This window comes from Mirounga angustirostris, unplaced genomic scaffold (assembly GCF_029215605.1).
Source record: "Mirounga angustirostris isolate CCGP_5_RB_7025 unplaced genomic scaffold, mMirAng1.0.hap1 SCAF_10, whole genome shotgun sequence".
Classification (NCBI taxonomy): Eukaryota; Metazoa; Chordata; class Mammalia; order Carnivora; family Phocidae; genus Mirounga; species Mirounga angustirostris.
This window is the reverse complement of record NW_026991718.1, coordinates 83,125,655-83,145,047: the sequence shown is the minus strand read 5'-3', so window position 1 is coordinate 83,145,047 and position 19,393 is coordinate 83,125,655. Positions and strand designations below refer to the sequence as shown.

General features: G+C 37.8%; 1 protein-coding gene across 6 annotated transcripts in view; it reads right to left on the bottom strand.

Moving 5' to 3' along the window:
* MRPS9 (mitochondrial ribosomal protein S9) overlaps positions 1–19,393 on the bottom strand; it is a 61,858-nt gene that overhangs the window by 22,205 nt on the left and 20,260 nt on the right. For all 6 annotated transcript variants that reach the window (XM_064572662.1, XM_045885269.3, XM_064572665.1 and 3 more), the window contains 2 exons: positions 10,123–10,185; positions 10,002–10,032 (listed from right to left, as the gene is read on the bottom strand). In XM_064572662.1, the coding sequence (XP_064428732.1) occupies positions 10,002–10,032; positions 10,123–10,185 (94 nt within the window). The remainder of the gene's footprint in view (positions 1–10,001; positions 10,033–10,122; positions 10,186–19,393) is intronic.

The following is a 19,393-nucleotide window of genomic DNA, read 5'->3' as shown; positions in this document are numbered from 1 at the left end:
ATCTCGTCCACAGGTTGGTCTGTCAGAATACTGCACCACTACCACCATCTGATTAAAATAAGCTTTTGCTGCATTTTGATAGCTGGTAGGGTAAGGTTGCTACATTATCCTTACTTCTTTTTAAAAATTTTTCTCTGCTTCTTGCACATTCACTCTTTCAAATAAAGTTTATAAATATCTCCCAAAAGTCCTACCAGGACTTTGATTCAAATTATACATGTTTGTTCATAATTTTTAAGGAAATAACTTTGCAGTATCTTTCTTTACAGGAACATGGAATCTTTTTTCTATTTAGGCTTTCACCTATGAGCTTTAAGTTTCATAATTTTCTACATAAAAACTCTTGCATATTTTTGTAAGTTTTATCTGTATTTTAGTTTTTGTTGTTCTTGACACTGCCCCCTCATTTAACTATGTTTTCTATAAAATTAACTTTATGCAATATACCCTTCTTTCACTATTTTTTCAACAAACTTTTTCTTTAGAGCAGTTCACAGCAAAGTTGAGAGGAAGACAGAGATTTCCCATGTACCATCTTTGCTCCCACATATGCATAGCCACCTCCATTATAAACATCCCCTAACAGTGTGGTACCTTTGTTACAAGTGATACGCCTACTCGCTCTGGCGCATCATTATCACCCTAAGTCCATAGTTAACATTAGGGTTCACTCTTGTTATACACTCGGTGGGTTTGGGCCCACCACTATAATACTATACAGAGTAATTTCAGTGCCCCAAGGATCCTCTGTGCTCCACCTACTGCCCTATAAACATCTGTCTGCAGGTTTCTGTGTGGCCTTAAGTGTTCAACCCCTCTGGATAAATACCAAGGAACACAAATGCTGGATCATATGGGAAGAGTTATGTTTAGTTTTGTAAGAAACCGCCAAACTCTCTTTAAAAGTGGCTGTACCATTTTTGTAGTCCCAAGAGCTCCTGTTGCTCATCGTCCTTGGCACAATTTGGTGGTGTCAGTGTTCTGGATTTTGGCCATTCTAACAGGTATGTAGTGATATCTCACTGTTGCTTTAATTGGCATTTCCCTGATGTGAAGCATCTTGTCATATGTTTGCCATGTATATATCTTCTGTGGTATCTATTAAGAACTTCGGCCAATTTTTAAATTGGGTCATTGGTTTTCTTACTGTTGAGTTTAAGAATTCCTTGTCTATTGTGGATAACAGTCCTTTATCAATATGTCTTTTCCAAATATTTTCTACAATCTGTGACTTGTCTTTTCATTCTCTTGACAGTGTCTTTCTCATAGCAGAAAATTTGAATTTTAATGAAATCCAGCTTCTCCTTTGGTGTTGTATCTAAAAAGCCATGGCCAAACCCAAGGTCTTCTGGGTTATTAACTACTGATTCAATTTCTTTAAATGATATAGGCCTATTCAAATTGTCTACTTCTGGTGTAAGTTTTGGCAGATTGTATCTAACCTACAAGGAAATGGTCCATTTCATGTAGGTTATTGTATCTGTAGGCATAGAGTTGTTCATGGTATTCCTTGATTATCCTTTTAATGTCCCTGGGATCTGTAGCGGTATCCTTTCTTTCATTTCTGGTACTAGTAATCTGTGTCCACACTCCTTTCTTTCAGTTAGCCTGACTAGAGGCTCATCGATTTTATTGATAAAACTGACATATAAAATCTATTATCAAAGAACCAGTTTTTGTTGATTTTCTCCACTGATTTCCTGTTTTCAACTTCACTAACTTCTGCTATAATTTTTATCATTTTTTCTTCTACTTACTTTGGATTTAATTTGCTCTTCTTTATCTAGTTTCCTAAGATGGAAGCTTAGATAAGTGATTTTAGATCTTCTTTTCTACTATACGCATTCACAATGCTATAAATTTCCCTCTGAACACATCTTTTTATTCTTTTTATAAAGATTAAATATTAGAATTCCCTTGCCAGAGGCAAGGCTGAAGTTGACTGTTCTAGACTCTTTCAGTACATTTACCTATGTCTACCTACTGAAATACAGAGGACTGTCTGCATGTTTTTTAAAAACACAAATGGTATTAAGCTGTATTTACACTACATACTTCCTATAGACAATTTGTCTTCCCCTGCCCCCAAAATTCATGTCGGAACCTAATCCTCAATGTGCTGGTATTTTGGTATGGGGTCTTTGGGAGGTGACGGGGTCATACGGGCAAAGCCCTCATAAATAGGATGAGTGCCCTCACAGAGGGAACCCCAGAGATCCTGGGTCCCTTCGCCATGTGAGGACACAGGGAAAGACAGTGGTCTATGAACCAGGAAGCAGGCTCTCACCTGCTGTCTTGATTTTGGACTTCCCAGCCTCCAGAACTAGGAGAAATAAATTTCTTTGGTTTGTAAGCTACCGAGAGTATGGTAACCTGAATGGACTAGGACAACACTACACCATTTTCACTTCCTTTTCTCACCCAACAGTGTGTCTCATCTGTACCGATACAACTGGAACTACCTTTTTCTCTCTTTTTGGGGGGGATTGAGAGACAGAAAGCGAGGGAGAGAGAGAGAGAGCGGGAGTATGTGTGAATGAGGGGGGAGTAGTAGGGCAGAGGGAGAGGAGAGAGAGGATCTTAAGCAGGCTCCAGTGTCAGTGCGGAGCCCGACACAAGGCTCGATCTCACAACCCTGAGATCATGACCTGACCCAAAATCAAGAGCTGGCCGCTTAACCGAGACTGAGCCACTCAGGCACCCCTGAAACTACCTCTCTCTTGATTATCAGCATATTACTCCACAGTAGAATTCTGTGACAGTTTAGTTAGCTACCCTAATTGGTAAATGTTTAGATGGTTTCTAATTTTTTGCTGACACATAATATTTATAATTTCTAATCTGGTAAGTGTAATGATCTATCATTGTTTTATAAAACATTGTTTCTGATCTGATAATTTCCTGTGTTTACTGGTTACTTGTATTTTCATTTATGAATTGCCTATTTTGTCAGATGCTTAACTGACTGAGCCATCCAGGTACCCCTGTTGCTTGCTTTTTAAATTTATACTGTCTTTTTTCCAAAGAGAAGTTCTGAATTTTAAAATAGATAATTTATTGATCTTTGTCCTTTTCATTTTATGACTTAAGGACATAATATTATCCATTATTTGATAGTTGTATGTTTATCCTTCAACTAGTCACTTTAATTCTATTCTAGAATGTAAATTTCTTAATTCCAAAATCATAAATAAACTTTTAAGTCTTGAGCCAATTCTGTCATGTTCTGGATACACTCTATTTTTTTTAAATTCCATTGAGTAGATTAAGAAATAGGACACTTCTGGGGCACCTGGGTGGCGCAGCTGGTTGGGTGCCCAGCTCTTGGTTTCAGCTCAGGCCGTGGTCTTGGAGTTGTGGGATCAAGCCCTGTGTTGGGCTTCACGCTCAGCGCAGAGTCTGCTTGATATGTTCTGTCCCTCTCTTTGCCCCTCCTGCTTGTGCTCGCTCTCTAAAATAAATAGGTAAATCTTAAAAAAAAAAAAAAAAAAAAAAGGACACTTCTGTCCACAGAAATGCAGACGCCTACTTCCATCTATTTTTTAAAGACTGCTACAAAAATAAAACAGAAAATGAGAATCCAAATGTTCAGCTAAAGAAAATTCATCCTTACCAAAACCAATGACAAAACAGAAGGAAAGTGAAATGCAACACTCCAAACTGAATTAAATATTTTCAAACAAGCATTTGGGTTTACTGGAGAACACTCTGAATCAAATCTTCAAAATATGAGCTCATAATGGACAACTAAAAGAAATGAAACAACTTGATTAAACTCAGGGAAAAAACAGGAAAAAAGCTAAAATCATTAGAAATGTAGACTGACTTATAAATTACCCAAAGAAGAAGTAGATTAAAAACATTATAAAGGACACTGGAGAAAAAGTAGAAAAACAGTCAAGAAAATGAAGATGAGACCCAAAAAAAAAAGGAAGATGAGTCAGAGACAGACTGCAGTTGAAGTGGAAAACAACCAAAGAAGGAATAACATTTATATAATTGGAGTCCCAAGGGGCAAAACAGAAAGTGGAACAGAACTAGTATTTGTAACTATTAAAAAAAACCTTTCTGGGTGTAAAGGACTTGAATCTATGATACTGAAAGACCTCATCGGCAGCAGAGTAAGCTAACTTTTTTTTTTTTAAAGACTTTATTTATTTGACAGAGAGATACAAAGCGAGAGAGGGAACACAAGCAGGGGGAGTGGGAGAGGGAGAAGCAGGCTTCCTGCCGAGCAGGGAGCCTGATGTGGGGCTCGATCCCAGGATCCCAACCTGAGCCAAAGGCAGATGCTTAATGACTGAGCCACCCAGGCGCCCCAGTAAGCTAACTCTTAATAATCAACTCAACATCATACTTCCACAAAGCTACTCAACAAAGATAAAGAATCCTTAGGACCACCAGGGAAAAAGATTAAATGACTTATAAGGAAAGAATAACTAGACTGATCTAAGACTTCTTAAAAACAACAAAGCAAGACAACTATAGCAAGCACTTTCAGGAAAGTGTGAACCAAAGATCTTTCCCTCCAGCCTAGCTGTCCTTCAAGTATCAAGGCTATAGGAAAATAATTTTAAACACGTAAGTGCTCAAGAAATTTTGTAATCTATGAGACCCCTTTGAAGAATCTTTTAGAAAATGAACTCCATTCAACCAAGGATGACAAGGTAAACTTTAGCAAAAGGAGTTTCATAATTTAATTATAGATGTAAAATTAGAACAAAGATGAGTAAGAAGTGTATACAAAGAAATGATGGAAAAAACAGAATACACATGGGATACATATTTTTCTATGTGTATATGTAGATATGTATTTTTAAAGCTGGAATTCAATGTTTTTAAAACAGTTCCTGTCCACCAAAATACATACAGGCAGAGAAAAATCACAATTTATTTGTTACCAATGTGATTATCATGTTACTTAAATCATCATTACACTCCATTCCATACTGACTTGTGTGGATTTGGCCACCAAGTTGTCAACTGGCAGGATGCTCATATCATTCTGCACAATTAGCATTTTGCCCTTTACCTATACTGTGGCATGTTTTTATGACAGTATTACTTAAGGGGCACCTGGGTGGCTCAGTTGGTTAAGCATCCGACTCTTGATTTCGACTCAGGTCATGATCTCAGATAGAGCCCCAGGTCAGGCTCTGTGCTCAGCGTGGAGTGGGCTTGAGATTCTTTCCCCTCCTCCCTTTCCTTCCCGCTCTGCTCCTCTGCCCCACTCCCTGCTCGCGTTCTCTCTCTCTTGCGTGCTCTAAAATAAAAATCTTAAAAAAAAAAAAAAGTATCATTTAAAAAAATTAGAACTCATAATTTGAATATTTTTAATATTCAGATATGCAAATAATGATATTCTATTGTAAGTCTAATATAGTTTTTAGTTTGTGGTTTGTATTTTCTGGATGGGCAATCCTAACATCTGTGAATAATAACTGACTTATTCCTAACCTCTCTACCTTTTTTAATCCCACTGGTTAAGCCTTTCAAAGCAATACTGAATACCAGAGGCAAGTGTGGGCATACTTATCTTATTCCTGAACGTAAGGTAAAGTAATCCAGTGGTATGTTTTTTAATTTAATGTGTTTCTGTTTCTCCTGATAGTTTTTCTCAAACTAATAAAGTTTCTTTTTTCTAGATTAAGACTTTCATCAAAAAATAAATGCTGAATTTTGTTTAATGACCTTTTTTTATCTAGGAAAAGATTTATTCCCTGACTCAAATAACACACTAATAAATTCCTAATATTAAACCATCCTTATATTCCTGGGGGTAAAAAGGTCCTCTGGTATATTCTCTTAATATAATGCTTTATTTGGTTTGCTGTCATTTTATTTAATGAGATGAGACTAGACTACAGGTTTTTCTGCAGTTCACGTCCAGATCTAGTAATTGTGTGAGCCTATAAAGTGAACCTGCAGATTTTATTTTTTCTACTCTGCAACAGTTCACATAATATAAAAATTCAAGCTTTTACAAGTATGAGAGAACTCAAAGAACCTCTGGGCCTGGTGCTTCTCTGGTTAGATCTCTGATTACCTTTGACTTCTCCAGCTTTTAGTCTAACCAATATTCTCCCTAAGACAATTACTACCTGTTTGAGAGTCAGGGAGGTGTGGCAGTGCTTCGGAGTCGAGACTGTCAGGGCCTACCTACATCCTACCTCAGCCACTTCCTTGCAGGCTTGCAGTTTTATTCTCTCAGTCAGATTGATTTCTTGGGTGTTCAGAACGATTTGATATTTATCTAGCTGTGATTGAGGGACGAAGCAAGCTTACGGTCCCCCTACTCCTCCACCATCTTAACTCCTCCCCCCTGCCTCAGCCACTTCCCTAGCTGTGTGTTCTTGGAAGATTACTCTCCAGGTTTTAATTCCTTCATCTGTAAAATGGGGAACATGATAGTATCTACTTAATAAAACTGTGGTGAAGATTATGAATAAATACATACAAAGCATTTAGAACTGTTGCCTGGCCCACTCTACGTTTCAATAAATACTAGTTATTAATTAGGATATACATATTTTAAAGATTTTATTTATTTATTTGTCAGAGAATGAGTGAGAGAGAGAGCTCAAGCAAGGGGGGCGGCAGGCAGAGGGAGAAGCGGGCTCCCTGCTGAGCAAGGGCCCTGGGATCATGACCTGAGCCGAAGGAAGATGCCTAACCAACTGAGCCACCCAGGCGTCCCTATTAATTAGGATATTTTTCAAATTAATTAGAATAAAGCTACTATTAAAACTATCCTCTGAATGTTATTTAAAATGATTAATATTGTCCTAAATTTTATGTTTTTTTTTCCTTGACCAGACTTGCCAGAAGTTGATCAATTTCATTGGCTTTTTCGAAGAACTAGTTGGTTTTATTTATCCTACCTCAAAATTTCTTCATTCATCAACTTAGTTCCTTTCCTACCTTCTTGAAATGAATACTGAGTTCATTTATTTCTAGTATCTGTTAATGTCTCATAAATACGCTTGCTTCTGCATAATACCTGTCTCTGCATAATACCTGTCTATATCCCGTAGAGTTTGATATGAATTGTTCTCATCTTTCCACATTTCTATATAATCTGTGATTTCCATTCTGATTTCCTCTTTAATCCAACAGTTTTATGGTTCTATTGATTTGAAGTCAGAAGATCTATCATTTCTACTTTTTGGAATTTTTTAGATTTTCTCTATGAACTATTACATCATAATTCTATTAATATTCCATTAGCATCCATATAGAAAAATGTATTCTTTGTACTTGTATGTGTAGCTATAAAATCATACTGTGTTATTCAAATTCTTTAGAGCCTTACTTAACAGCTTTTGCTATGAACATTTCAATGCTAAATGCATGGTACAAAAAGATTCATGGTCATCAAATCCACTTAAAGGGTATTAGATTCTATCAATATCAATTAAAATTCTTATCTCATCGAACCACTCCTCGACCCCCCTGAATTCCATTTCATCTAGTGTTAGGCGCTATTCCTTGCATCTGTCATCAATCTGGCATATATCTTTGTTTTTTCCGATATTTTTATCACTTGCCTTAAACAGTAGAGCAGGATTTTTATGTTAACTCAATCTGGAAGCTTCTATCCTTTAATAACGGAAGTAACGGCACTTTACAAGCATCATAATCTATTCAAATCTAAATTTCACTGATATTTTTTAACATAAAAAATTAGTTTGTCTTATGTTTACAAAGTACAGCAAAATTGGTAGGTAGGTGGCAAAAAATATTTTGCTAATTCTAAAGGAATCCTGTCTAAATATAGTTAACTGCAATATGTAATAAAATCCTACCAATACTGACATAGTTCCAAAATAACAGGAGCATTTTGCAGGGATGTCTAGACATTTCAGTTGTTACATTCTAGCTGATAGTAATAACAAACTTCTAATACTGAGAAGCTGGTATGATTTGAAAGAAACAGTTTCAGAGGGGCAGAGGTATAAGAGATGTAAAGAGACAAAGAGATCAAAGACATGTAAGTGAGGAGACTGTGAGGCTGAAAAACAGAGAAGCCACTAAAAATAAGAAAAAACAGTTACCACATTTACAGAAAAGCCATTAAGTTTCTATGCCTTGTATATACAGTTTTATTTCAATAAAGTTGAGCTGCATCTTTAAAACTGATATGCACTTGTAACACAGCCTTCATTTATTATCTCCCCAAGAGCTATCAATTGAAATGATGTTATAGTTTATAATCAACTATGTCAAAGAAATGAGGAAATATAAAAGACTATTTATAGAAAAACCCCTAATTTTTATAACAAGATTCAAAATAAAAGTTATCATTTCAAGCGGCGAAGGGACGCCTGGGTGGCTCAGTCGGTTAAGTGTCTGCCTTCAGCTCAAGTCATGATCCCAGGGTCCTGGGATCGAGCTCCACGTCAGGCTCCCTGCTCGGCAGGGAGTCTGCTTCTCCCTCTGCCCCTCCTCATGCCCTCTGCCTCTGCTTCGCCCTCTGCTCCTGCTCTCTCTCACTCATTCTCAAATAAATAAATAAAATCTTAAAAAAAAAAAGAATGCCTAGCTTTGAACACAGGTTAAGACTTAGCAGAAATATCAGTGCAAAACAAGTACATTTTTTATTGAAATATCTGCTCTCTTACCAATCTCCACTGAATTGGCTCTAAAAGATACTGAGTAATGCCGCCTACACAATGAGCATCTGTGGCTACCAGGCTCTCCTCTAGGAAATCTGCACATCTTTGCTGCAGAGTTACATGCTTACTAAGAGTCAGCTGTGTCCATTCCCAAACCTGTTTACTACAATTATATTTATTTCTGTAATTACATGAATTAAGTATTACATAAACAGATGAAATATGAGTGGAAACAGAAAAGAGTTTTCGCTGCTGTGAAAACTAAGTTGAATGCTTTAGAAAAACTGAAAGGCAAGTTACTAAAAAAAAAAAAAGTTTACTCCACTTCAGTGTGGTTAGAGGAAAAATCTGTAGAAATATAGAAATATTCTACACTCAGATTTCTTAGAAAGTTTAAGTTCTTTGCTCCACTATGAGGAAACCAAAACTAAAAAACTTTGATGATGTGTCAGTGACAGCAGGGTTATGCAAAAGAAACAGGGAGAAACAGATATCTGCTTAAAGAAAAAACCCTCTAGGGTTGTAGCAAAAGATTGATGAATAAATATAAATTTATACTGAGTGTTTTTAAGAAGTAATTTCTAGTTTTAGTACTTAAAAAAAAGGTTTTTTTAAAAGTAGGCTCAATGCCCAGCATGGAGCCCAATGTGGGGCTTGAACTCATGACCCTCGAGATCAAGACCTGAGCTGAGATCAAGAGTCCAAGGCTTGACCCGCTGAAACACCCTAGCTTTAGTACTTTTTAAATTAACTGATAACTACCACCAGTCCACGTTGGCTAATAGGCTTTTAATGTAAACTGGAAAATAGTAAATATATTATTTCCCGGCAAACTTAAAGCCTGTATATGTTTTCTTCAAAACTGAATTTTACACATTTAAGAGATAAAGAGAAAATCTTAAAAGAAGCCAGAGAAAACAGAGGTCCAGGCAAGAATGATGGCTAACTGCTTATCAGAAACAATGCAAGACAAAAGACAATGTAATCATATCAATAAAGGAAAGACAAAAAAAGGGGGGTCTATATTCAGTGAAAATATGCTTCCGAAATGAACAAAAATTTTAAATTTTCAAATAAAAAAAGTTGAATTAGTCTCTAGCAGATCTGTACCAACCTCTTCCTCAAAAAAGCATATTAGAATGTGAATAAATGAGTGTGACATTAGAATAGGCATAAACTCTAACCTGATCTAATTATAATATTATTTAATTAAAAAGAAATAATCTATAAATTCCAGTCATTTATTGTTAGTTATAAAATATCACTGACCGACCTCACAACTGCCACAACACAGGGGTGGGTCTCCACCATATGTGGGCGACTGCTGATATGTAACATAACACTGTGGTAAAGGAAGAATGCTCATTCATTCTTGAGCAAACTTACCTCTTTGTTTTGGAAAAATCTGTTCAGGATGCTGTAAAATAAATTACAATGAATTAGATTATTACTGTAACATATTATAAACCTAAGTGAAATTTTAAAAAATATTAATGAAGAGAACTACCTTCATTATTGGCCTGGCTTGCTTCTCAAACAAACCACTTGGAAAAAGGTAAGCAACAGCTCTCTGAAAACATATAACAAATATAACAAAGGTTAATTAACAACTGTTATAAACATAAGTTAACGTTATGACTAATAGTTCCTGAGTTCCTACATGCCAGATATCAAACTAAGAGTTTCATATACATTATCTCATCTTAGAATCTTTTAAACAGGAGAAAAAATTACCACATACACATCCCCCAAAGAAAAAATTACTTGTACTATTAAACTGGTTATTAATAATCTTCAAGTGTCAGTTTCAAACATGAATGTGATACCACAAATCTCTCTTTTAAAAGCAAACGAGAGGTGCTCCTACAAACTCTGTGGTAATGTGCTCAAGAGTACCCCTTCGAACTCCCCATTGGCAGTGCAAATGTCAAAGACCGAATACTGAAAAGAGGAGGCTCCAAGGCTCATGCACTGCGATAGCCCCAAGGTTTCTGATGCTCTTTGAACTCTTCCTAGAAGTTTTGAGAGGTTTTTATACTACATTTTTCCAACCAAGTTCTCTTAAATGTCTGTTTCTCAATGGGGATGCCATGGCATTTTGAGTGTGACAGCTCTGTTGTAGGCAGCCCTGCCCTTCCCCTGTCCTGCAGGTCACTTAACACCCCTGGCCCTTCTCCACCATCTATGCCAGTAATATCCCCAGCGCCTGGGGCACCTGGGTGGCTCAGTTGTTAAGCATCTGCCTTCAGCTCAGGTCATGATCCCAGGGTCCTGGGATCGAGCCCCACATTGGGCTCCCTGCTCGGCGGGAAGCCTGCTTCTCCCTCTCCCACTCCCCCTGCTTGTGTTCCCTCTCTCGCTGTGTCTCTCTCTGTCAAATAAATAAAATCTTAAAAAAAAAAAAAAAAAAAATCCCCAGCGCCTGTGACGAATCTCACCCCCACACATTTCCAAAAGCCCCTCACCTCCTAGTACTGCCACCAACTTGACAACTGTGTAAGCCATGACAGCGTCTTCTCGAACACCACTCCTCACAATTAAAAGCAAACCACATGCATTTTCATTTCTCTTGAATGGTGTCAGAAGAGAAGTCTGTGGCCTTGGATCTTATTAGCACTGTATCTGAACTCTAAATGAACTGGCAGCTCACATAAACCCAGTGCTGTTCTTTTAGAGAGGCTGTTCTCAGGATGGACCTCTCTGCCCACCCACACAGTAAATGCGCTAGACCAGATTTCACCCCTGAAAGTTAGGGACCTGTAACTTGGGGCTTATCAATTCAGTTATCTTAGGGAGCCCATCTCTGGGTCAAGCTTCATTCTCCCATTCGGCCTTTTGGCAATAAAACGGACACTAAAGAAACCCTTAGATCACATATCCGAGTGCTAATTTTGTGAACATTTTTTAAAACCAGGGACTCCTCTGCCTTTCCTTCTCTGAGGGAGAAAAGGTGGACTTTTTAGTAAGTCATGTTGAGACAACTGACTGCCATTAGGAAAAAGATAAAAGTGGATGCAAACCAGACACTGTACATGAGAATGAACTGCAGATGGGTCAGAAAGCTAAACACAGAAAATCAAATCAAACAAGTACAAGAAGAAAACAGGGCGAATTCCTTTATATAAGCTATACCCCCACAGGCAAAACCAACATCATCACAGGTGATTCACTGATTTATAACAACAAAATATTAGAAACACCCCCCCTATAAGGTTGGCTGCATAAATGAGGGCACATCCATGCCATCAAGCACTCTAGCCATAAAAAAAGATTGATAAAAGCAAGACGCAAAGTAAATGTACTCAGAGTGTGACCTTTGGTGTAAGAAAAAGAAATAAGAAAATACATATAGGAATAGGGGAAAATATACATAGGTTTCTTTCCACAAGGAAGGGTACAGTGGAAACTAATAAAAATCATCATTTATTAAGGGGTGGGCGGCAGCAGGGTGAGGGCCAGGGGATGAGTAAGGCTTCCCTAGGTATGCCTTTATTCAGCTGAAAGTCAAAGCCTGAATATGCTTTATATATTAAAGACTAAAATTTTCAAAAACAAACTCTAAAGATTAATACAAACAAAAACAAATAAATCGCAAACAAAAACAAATAAACCTAATTTCTAATGACAAAAAAGAATAGCAAAGAAATCTTCAACTTTACTTGGAAGGCTTATTGTTAGTAATATTAATAATAAAATTCTGAAACATTCTCTGTATATTATAGCATAAAGTAAATAAATGTATTAATTGTATGGTGACCAAAATGTTACTGTAGGAGAAGAGATACAAACATAAAAGAAGAAATGTAATGTTAAGTTTGAATTAGACAAATCAATACATATTTGTGATCTTTAAAAAATATTATTTCCTGGACTGTAGGAGAAGAGATACAAACATAAAAGAAGAAATGTAATGTTAAGTTTGAATTAGACAAATCAATACATATTTGTGATCTTTAAAAAATATTATTTCCTGGATTATTCCTATAATATTTAAAAGATAGTACTTTTTAGTTCTGTCCCCTGAAAGAGCACAGATGCAATGAAACTCTAAAAGCAATGAGTGGCCCCTAGTATCCAATCTTGGTTTCTAAATACAATTTCCTAGTATAAGGAACAGAGTATCTTAGAGAAATGATTAATTCTAGGCCTAAAGCAGGAAAAGTGCAAAATAAGCCTAAGATACCTTCCTGTGTCAGGAAACAAGGAAGTGCTCAAAAGGACACAGAAGCCAGCTTCAAGCAGCTCCCACTGGCCACATTTGGGACAATGTGAACATCAAAGAACAATGATGATGCCTGGTAACACACTCAATACATACATGTCAAAGAGTGCGCCTCTACACACTCACTCACTCACTCACTCTCTCTCTCCAGGGTTCTGAAGGACGGGGCGAGGAGAAAAGGAAGGCCTTTTTATGAAACAATACCAGTTAATAAAAGTAGACGGTATGGCAGAAGTAGAAAATCACTGTTTTATAAGTTCCAAAGTAATCCAATTTCAGCCAAGGAGCACCAGTGGATGACAAAGTCATTGGCTGAAAGGTTACTAGGGAATAGAATATAGAATAGAACCCCAAATAATCACCCTACAGATAACTTAGTTACAAGGGGAAAAAATTACTTTTACAATAGAGAGGTCTACTGGTCACCAAGGGGTCAGATGTACAATCAATAGTGGGACAAACTCATTATGTACCTCCTGGTGTGAGGGAACAGGAAGTATACAATATCACATAAGTATTACCCTTTATACATTCTAAATCTAATCACAAGAAAGCAAGTAGAAAGCCATAATGTGGACAACTGTATAAGACAAGTGGTCTGGATTCTACAAAACTAGCTAGTTATAAAGACATTTTAGGGAAAACTGAGGAAATTTAAATATAGACTATAGAATATATGACATTGTAGAATTATTGTAATTGTATTAGATATAATAGTGGTATCGTGGAAAAATGGTATAAAGGATGTATGTACTTAGAGGTAAATGCTGATACATATAGGGGTTACGTGTTATGATACTGCATTTTCAACGCTCACTCAAAATAAGTTTTATATATACAGAGAAAGGAAATGTGGCAAAATATTTAACAATTGGCAAATCTATATGAAAGGTATATATGTGCGTGTGTGTTTGTATTCATTGAAGATTCAAGTTTTCTGGAAATCTGAAAAATTTCAAAATAAAAAGCTGGGGAAAATGTTAAAAATTAAAAAATAAGTCAGTTGGGTCTTTCCAAACCTAACCTGTCTCAGCAGGGTTACCATGAGCCTACAGCACCTGTGGGCCAGGTGGCCTTCAGGTCTGGTTCCCACAGTCAGCCATGGCAGCCCCAAGGCTGGTCAGACATTTTAGCCAAGGGGCTACTGACTCAAGGCCTGGGTGAGAATATTAGCAGCACAGTGAAGTACAACTCCGCATCCTGGGGTAAGCACGCAAGGATCACGGGGGCGGAAGTCCAAAAACTTTCAACTCAGGTTCAAGCTGTCACTGGCATCATTTCAAATATAAAAATTACTAGTAGCCTAGCTGACTACTGAAAAGAGTTCAAGAAGGCAATGAAAATGTAAAGAATTCATTCCGCAGCTAAATTTCTCATGAAAACTAAGATATAGACAAGTCACCAGGAAGTTAATCAGTAGAACTTGAAAATAAAGCATCAATTGCAAAGGGTGTCTAGGTCTTAAGGGAATCTCTGTATTAACTTAAAAACAAGTTAATATTTGGTGGAAATTAAAAAAAAAATCTCACCTAAGAATAAATTAACACATATTTACTAATTCATAATTCTTCACCATATTAAGTGATCATGTTGATTTTATTTATTTATTTTAGAGAGAACATGCAATGCAGGGGGGAGGGCAGGAGCAGAGGGGAGGGCAGAAGCAGAGGAAGAGGGACAAGCAGACTTGGTGCTGAGCGTAAGCAAGACACAGGACTCAATCTCACGACCCTGAGATCATGACCTGAGCCAAAACCAAGAGTCGGACGCTCAACCGACTAAGCCACCCAGGCACCCCTAGGTGATAATAATAACACAACCAACTATATTATACTAACTATATCATACTATACTATATACTCTATTACTAATTACTGATACGGCGTGTACAATGTACTATGCTATACAGTACCAACTATATTATATTTGTACTGAACTATATTAGGTGCTGTACTAAGTACTGTGGAGAAGGTCCATAGAGCAAGACACCATGTTAGATAAACAGCAAAATCACAAATTCAGTAAAAACAATGAAAAACAAAGGATGGCAGGAAAAGGAACAAAAGAAGAAACGGTATATAAGATAAAACCGCTTTTTTCCCCCCAAATCTGTATTGCATCTTTTATACCAAATTATGAGGAATATACTTTCTAATTCCAGTGGAGTTACAACACAGTGTTCTATTAGTCATAAACTGGTTACTTTTTAACCAAACAGAAGATAGAAAACAGGAAAGGCACACTAGGAGTGTGCGTTCTGTCATCTGTTCAGCATGCATGGGACAGTGCGACCACAACCTAACCTATCACTTCCATTTATCTCCTATAGGCACTCTAAATTGATTTCTTCCAAATTCCGAGGCAAAGGACTACCTGGATTTTATGAAAAAACAATTTTGTTGGCTTTCCAGGCCTGAAACAGTTGTTAAAACTCAAGTAGGTAAATACCATTTTGAAAAAAAGTTTTTATAGGAAGAAGAGAATTCTGAGTGTGAGTATGAAGTTGAGCAGCCAGCCCACTGCCGTGTTTTGGGCAGAGCATCATGTGCTGTAACGTAGGAAAACGCTTACTCTCGCTGCACTTCAGAATTCAGAACAGAGGGAGTGGTGAACGTCTAAATAACATAAGACCCTTACTATGTCCTATAACCATAAAAATATTCTCCGGTAACACCATTCCCAGTGATTCTAACTTGTAAGGACATCAGCTTTATCTAGTTGTTGTAGGGATTAAATAAGGTATTTGCAAAAGCACAACATCTCGCATGCACTAGATAAATGTGAGCTATACAAAAATGTTCTATGTGAAACACTTCTCCACATTATTTTAAGACTTAAAGTGGCAAAGCTAGAACCTGAACCTCCTGAAATTTAATATCTGAATGTGCTCTTCCCTGCTGAGGTCAGGGAGGCAACCTAGGTCTCTCGGAAAACGGACTTACTTCTACACTGGCATGAAGGACGTTCAGCTAGTTAGTGGTAAAATTAGGAGAAAAGCCCGACTGTGCCCAAAGGAAAAGAAACTGACCATTTACTGTGAATCAGTTTTACCTTGATCAATTTTATTCAACAAATATTCATCGCACCTAAGTTCTAGGGACTCAGAGAGTTTAGGAAGCTACTGTTCCTGATGGAATTCCAGCAGCGGAGACAGATGCACACATAATCTCAAACATGGGGGTTACTGTCAGAGTACACATGAGGTAACATGGCTTGGTACAGGACCTGTGCTGCAACTATTTCTAGGTTACGCGGAGGGAAATAAGGTTAAGTGGTCATGACCTTTTCTCAGCAATTACTTTTCATCTGGCTTTTCTTAGCAGTCACTTGTTCCTTGCCAAGTCAGGTCCTTTACATACTGTTTTCTCTGCCTGGAATACCATCATTCTACTTCTCCATTTAACATATTCCTGTTTGTCTTTTGAGACCTAGCTCCAAGGCCAGCCCTCCTGAGCGACCTCCCCTGACTCCCCGGGGGCTCTGTCATTTCCCTTCTTTGTTTATACCTGTTGGAGCGCTCTCCACACTTGTCTACTGCCCTACCACGTCAGTCACACTGGGCAGACAGAGCCCTCAGGTCTCTCCAGCACCACACCGTCTGGCCAGTCTGTTCTCTCCCCATCCTTCTCCCCTGGCTTGAACTTCCACACTTTTTGCAGCAATCGTAAAGGCTGATGCTCACCTCCTTTCCTTTACATACCAATTCCTGCCCTGTGTGTGAACCACCTACACAAGACTTCCAGTGTCACCCAGGCCGATAAACCACTCTCAATTCCCACATCCATCCTTAGAAGCACATACCCACTTCCTCAACGACCTTACTCTTTAGCTCAAGGATTTCAATCAGGCCTCACCATAATTCCGCTCCTGTGATTGCTTGGCCTCACCAAGCCTCCCATTGGAGCCTCATGACCTATAGGTCTCTTCCACAGAAGGTTGCTGTCTTCCCCTCACAGCCATGTTCCTACCTCTCTCCAAGTTCTTCCCTGGTCTCTTGTAAACACATCTCTGCTCCTCCCTTAAATGCTAGTTCCCTCAGAGTGCCATCTCTGATTCTCCTCCTGTAGAGCAAATTCATGTGGAGAGAGGCTAAACTTCTTTCTCTAGTTTCCAAACCATTCCCAACTGTCAGCTGTGTTTGGGATTGTTCCACTAAAGTTATCCTAACAGCACATTCATAGCTGCTCCTCAAATAACTTACTTTTGCCTTCTTAGAGTTCTTTCTCCCAGGCCCTGTTACCAATTCTTTGGATTTTACCTTGGTCACATGTAGAGGGGTGCTCTCGAAGGCCAAGGACCTTGGTTTCTTAGTCACTGATTTCCCACCCCAACTTCGGCAGGTACCACAGTCCCCCTTATTCGCGGAGGATACATTCCAAGACCCTCAGAAGCTGCCTAAAGCCGCAGATAGTACTGATCTCTATATATACTATGCTTTTTCCTATACATACATGCCTATGATAAAGTTTAATTTATAAATTAGATACAGTAAGAGATTAACAATAAAATAATTAACAATATACTGCAATAAAAGTTATGTGAATGTGGTCTCTTTCTCAAAATGCATTACTGTATTGTACTAACATCTTCTTGTGATGGTATGAGATGATAAAATGCCTACATGATGTGATAATGTGAAGCGAATGATGGAGGCACTGTGATGTAATGTTAGACTACTAGTGACCTTTTGATATGTCAGAGGGGGATCATCTGCTTCTGGACAGATAACTGAAACCACAGAAAGCAAAACCACAGATAGCAGGGGAATATAGTACTCAAAGGATAAAGAAGCAAACTGACTGCAGAGTCCTTGAGTGAATCAACTAGAAAATACAACACTTTATAGATAATTGGGGACATTTAAACACAGGTTAATATATAAATGATCCCATACTGCATTACAGACTATATTCAAATTAATTTTATTAAATGTGATAATGGTATTGTGGTTATATAGGCAAGTATCCTAATTTTTTGGAGATGTATACTCAAGTATGTAGGGGTAAAGCATCATGTTTGTAATTGACTTTAAAAGAAAATAGTTCAGGGGCGCATGGGTGGCTCAGTTGGTTAGACTCAGGTCATGATCTCTGGGTCCTAGGATCAAGCCCTGGGTCAGGCTTCCTACTCAGCAGGGAGTCTACTTCTCCCTCTCCCTCTGACCCCCCCCCCCCCCGCACCGGCCCCCAGGTTCTCTAATAAATAAATAAAATCTTTTAAAAAAAGAGAAAGAAAATAGTTCAGCCACAAAATATACAGGGGAAGCAAATATGGCAAATGTTAAGTTATTTAAACTAGGTGATGGTCATAGGGCATGCATTATACAATTATTTCTCCTTTTCTGTATGAATGAAATTTCACAAGTATACAAATTAATGTTTACTGCTATTGCTATTAGCCTAGAATATTTCAGGTTTTCAATTTTCAATTCCTACTCCCACGTAATATACATACACATATACATATATCCATGTGTGTGTACACAGATATATATACACACACAAGTCATGAATCTTTTGCTCTTCTATAATTGAATAACCGAACAACTGAAATTGTTTTAGTAAACCTGCTGTTTCTGTCAGACAAAAGCAACCGTTTCCTACACTTCTAAATTTCCATTTATTCTTAGTGTATTTTTGAACTGTTTTCAAAACCAATTCTTCAGGTATTTGGAATCATGTCACTGAAAAACAATATAAAAATGAAACTGCAGAATGGCAATACTTGTACTTCCCAAGTGTTCCCTTTCTTTCAAATAACACAAGGCAAGAAATGCAAATTCTTGCTTTGGGGGAAATGACGGAGCAATCCTCTGGTCAACACAGTCCGAAAGAACTTTCTCTGATGATGGAAATATTCTATAATCTGTGCTGGCTGATATGACAGTCTGTAGCCCATGCGGTTGTTGTGCACTTGATATGTGGCTAGTGTGACTAAAGAACTAAACTTTAATGTTAGTTAATATTAACTACCTGCAAACAATCCCACACAGCTAGTGGCCACCACACAGCTCTAGACGATTTTAACCAAAGCCTTCATGCAGTATGGATAGCACTGCACTGATGTTACCATTGTGTATCTCAAACTTCATTAAACTGTTACAAAGTTATAAAGTCTGTGATTTAATTTTACTGGTCTAACCTAACAAACATATACCCACTTTCATAAGAGAGAATATCAACAACCAAAACATCTTTGAATAGAAGATTTCTATGATGAATCTGGTCATGATAGCCATTCCTCATTTTTTCTTCCATGAGGTGAGAGCATTTGAATACTCTGTGATTTGATTCCCTGGGGGTTTGAATGGGGAACTCAGTATCATGGAAACCATATGGAAAGCTGAATTTCCTGACATCTCTCTTGGCACCACTGAGGCCCTCTGCTACTAACCAGAATGACTAACTTACTTTGTCTAAGGCGAGAGCACTTGGATTCTACACCTCATTTCAGCCTGGATTTCAATGCTGGGGTAGGAAGTAGAGATATTTATATACAGGAAGTTGCAGGAAAATGTAGGTATACACACAAACACTCAAAAGGGGCAAAAATGAAA